Source organism: Carya illinoinensis, chromosome 11 (assembly GCF_018687715.1).
Source record: "Carya illinoinensis cultivar Pawnee chromosome 11, C.illinoinensisPawnee_v1, whole genome shotgun sequence".
Lineage (NCBI taxonomy): Eukaryota > Viridiplantae > Streptophyta > Magnoliopsida > Fagales > Juglandaceae > Carya > Carya illinoinensis.
In genome coordinates, this window is record NC_056762.1 from 32,959,768 (window position 1) to 32,962,842 (window position 3,075).

General features: G+C 34.6%; 1 protein-coding gene across 1 annotated transcript; it reads right to left on the minus strand.

Annotated features, from left to right (window-relative positions):
- Positions 1-223: 223 nt before the first annotated feature.
- LOC122282402 lies at positions 224-706 on the minus strand. Its single transcript, XM_043094356.1, has one exon. The coding sequence runs from the start codon at positions 704-706 to the stop codon at positions 224-226; it is 483 nt and encodes a 160-aa protein (XP_042950290.1).
- Positions 707-3,075: the final 2,369 nt, after the last annotated feature.

The following is a 3,075-nucleotide window of genomic DNA, read 5'->3' on the forward strand; positions in this document are numbered from 1 at the left end:
AATAGCTTATTAATGGAACACACGATCTTATTAATATTTTTTTTCTATTTTTTTGCTTCAAACAAACAGAATACAGAGTGATGGTAAAGCAGCACCAAACCAAAAAGGAAATACTTTATTATATATTGTTTTTATAATTATAGCAAAGACATAAAGCTTCTTAATATAGCCCTTCCGACCTCTCCTGGTCCCTGCATTTTTATTATATATATTTTTTAGGATTTCATTCAGTAGGCTCGGAAACTTGTTGGTCACTTTTGGAGCTTTCCTTCTCTTTTCTCTTACCCTTCTTTCCTTGCTTGTCTGCTGGATTCTGGCCTTTGCTGTCAAAGTAGTCCACGATGTCCACATGAACACCTGGGTCGTTGGTGTTGTAGCTGCCACCCATCATGATTGAGTTGTTGATGGCCTGGAAGTTGCTGTTCACGTATGTGGTCAGGTCCTCAGGCTCCCCAAGTGAAACCCCATGAAGAGGACTGGCTTTCTCGTCCATCTCGCTTCGCAGAGTGGCTCCGGTGTTGTTTCCGGCAAGGGTGACGATTCTTACACCATTATCATCCTGATCATCGCCCTGCTGCAGTTTCCCAGATTTCTGAAGATCAGTAAAGCGGTGAGTTATGGCAGACACCATCTCCCTGACTGCAGGGTCAAATGGCTTTCGCTTCTCTCCTTCTGCGGACGAGTGCTTAACTTGTTCAGAGGTCATGATTTTACGTCAATGGTGTACAGAAATTTGGTGTAGGAAGATGGGTTAGGAATTGGGGTCTCGCACTGGATGTGTGTGTGTGTGTATATATATATATATAGGAGGAGGTGCAGGCTGGGAATCTGTCAGGACCATTTGTTTGTAGGAATAAAGGAAGGTGAAGGAGTTGCTTTCATGGAAATACAAGCTAGGAGGAGTACTTTAAGTTATTCGGATCCAAAAGATAAAGGATAACTTGAAAATGGGTTTTCCCTTGAATTCCCTGGTGTAGCTTATGCTTTTGTGACTCCTAAGATATTAGCTCTTTGGTTTGAGCATTGAATGAATTGTACGTAAGTGTGGTAAATGACAGAGCTCCTTCCAGGCTGGATGGAGCGTACTTAATTCTCACAATACAATTCAAAAATTTTGCTGCAATTTTTTTGTGAGGGTGAATGCAATAATAAGTGTATACTACTATACATTGAAGAAAATTATGTGCATACAGTAATCTGAAAAATAATACGACTTTAAAATATGTAGAATATTATCTTAAATTGATAATTATCCCCACTCAAAAAAGTTTATTACTACTAGGTTTCAAGCAATTCACATATAGGAGATGACAAAGTCACCAACTATAGAGATAGCAATTCTCAAGTTTTTTCTTCAAAATTTCTTTACAAAATTATATAAGCGACTGAAAATATAGAATCGTAAAATGAATAAATATGTGGGTTTCATTCTCTATTTATAGAGAATGAAGTAACATTATGTGAAAAATTACAATTCTTATCTTGTGTTTTTTCAACTAGTAGTTATAATTTATAGGTCATATTGTTTCATTTAGAGACCAAAGAATATATCTGGTCAAATGGTTGGACAAGTCACTAGTTCAAAACACCTATTCAATATTTTAGTTGAATTTATTTTGAAGCATTGCACCCATCCAAGTGGGTCTTCACACTGGCCAGTTTGGCCCATGAGTGGTGCTTTTTCGGCCCACGCTATACATTGCATCTATTCGGCCCATGCACGGTACCTTTTCAGCCCAAGCATCTTGTCTCTTCAGCCCAAATATTGTGCCTCTTCGAGCCTGGCCCACATGTGCCCCTTAAGCTATTCCATAGTTTGTTAAAATTAAAATATCAAAGTGTAGCTATGATCATTTGAACTCATATCCTTTCATTTGAACAACACGTTCTTACTACTAAACCAATACATCTCTTTGAGATAATAGTTCACGAAAATAAATAATAACCTATATTCAATAAATTTGCATATTTAATATCACAATTTATAATAAATATAACAATCCCTACTTAGATTGCGATATTAAATTTTCAGTTAAATACTAATATCCTCATACATACAAGAAGGTATCTCTCGATTTAAACCTTCAATTAGTATTAGTATCTCGAACTCTTAACAAATTCAATGGTAGCCTAGGCTTAAACCAAGACTCTATACATTAAGAACGGAAATACCACATACATAATTCCATTCAATTTTAGGAAGATAACCCACCAATTATTTGAACTCATGATACCCTTTCCTTTGAAACAATACATTCTTACCACCAAACCAATACATCTATTTGAAATAGTAGTTCACAAAAATAAATAATAATTCATATTTAATAAATTCACATATTTAATATCACAATCTATAATAAATATAACATCTTCTACATACCTTCTTGATATCTCGAACATCTTTGATGGGGTATATGTAAGTTGGTTAATTTCGTTATTTCACCATGAAATAATAATAATTAGGAACTACATCACTATTTTAACTTTCAACTTACATAGACTAAAAACATGATCATGTCCACACGTGTTGGACATCAGTTAGTTGGTTCAAAAATACGAGAATTGCTTCATGATCTCTACATAAATTCTTTAAGGCCGCATTTGGAACTTGATCAATTCAATTCAATCTAATTTTAAACTGAGTCTAACATCTAAATACTCAATTCTCAAATTACTAAAATCATCTCAATTCAAAACATTTTTACACGTGGGATTCATAATCCTTTTCAACTCAACACTTCTTTACATACAGAACCCACAACATTTTTTAACTTTCCATAAATACATCTAAACTTAGCTCAATATCCAAATATATCTAAATTCATCTTATGTAGATCCTACAAAACTCACCACATCATCTCAATTTATTATTATTCATAAAGATTTAACTCAGTTCATTTACAAATGGGAGCCAAGAGTAATTTCATACGATGATGCAATAGTCAGACGTTTTCCTATGGCACTACAACAAATTCAACATTTTGCCGCAACGACTTTTGCTGCAAATTGCTAGGAAAATTGCCGTAAAACTCCAATACTGACAAAAACTTATAGTCGCACGTTTGCAGATAATAA

Bases quoted from the DNA above. Each gene is read 5' to 3' on its own strand.
- LOC122282402 (XM_043094356.1), bottom strand. From the start codon at position 706: ATGACCTCTGAACAAGTTAAGCACTCGTCCGCAGAAGGAGAGAAGCGA.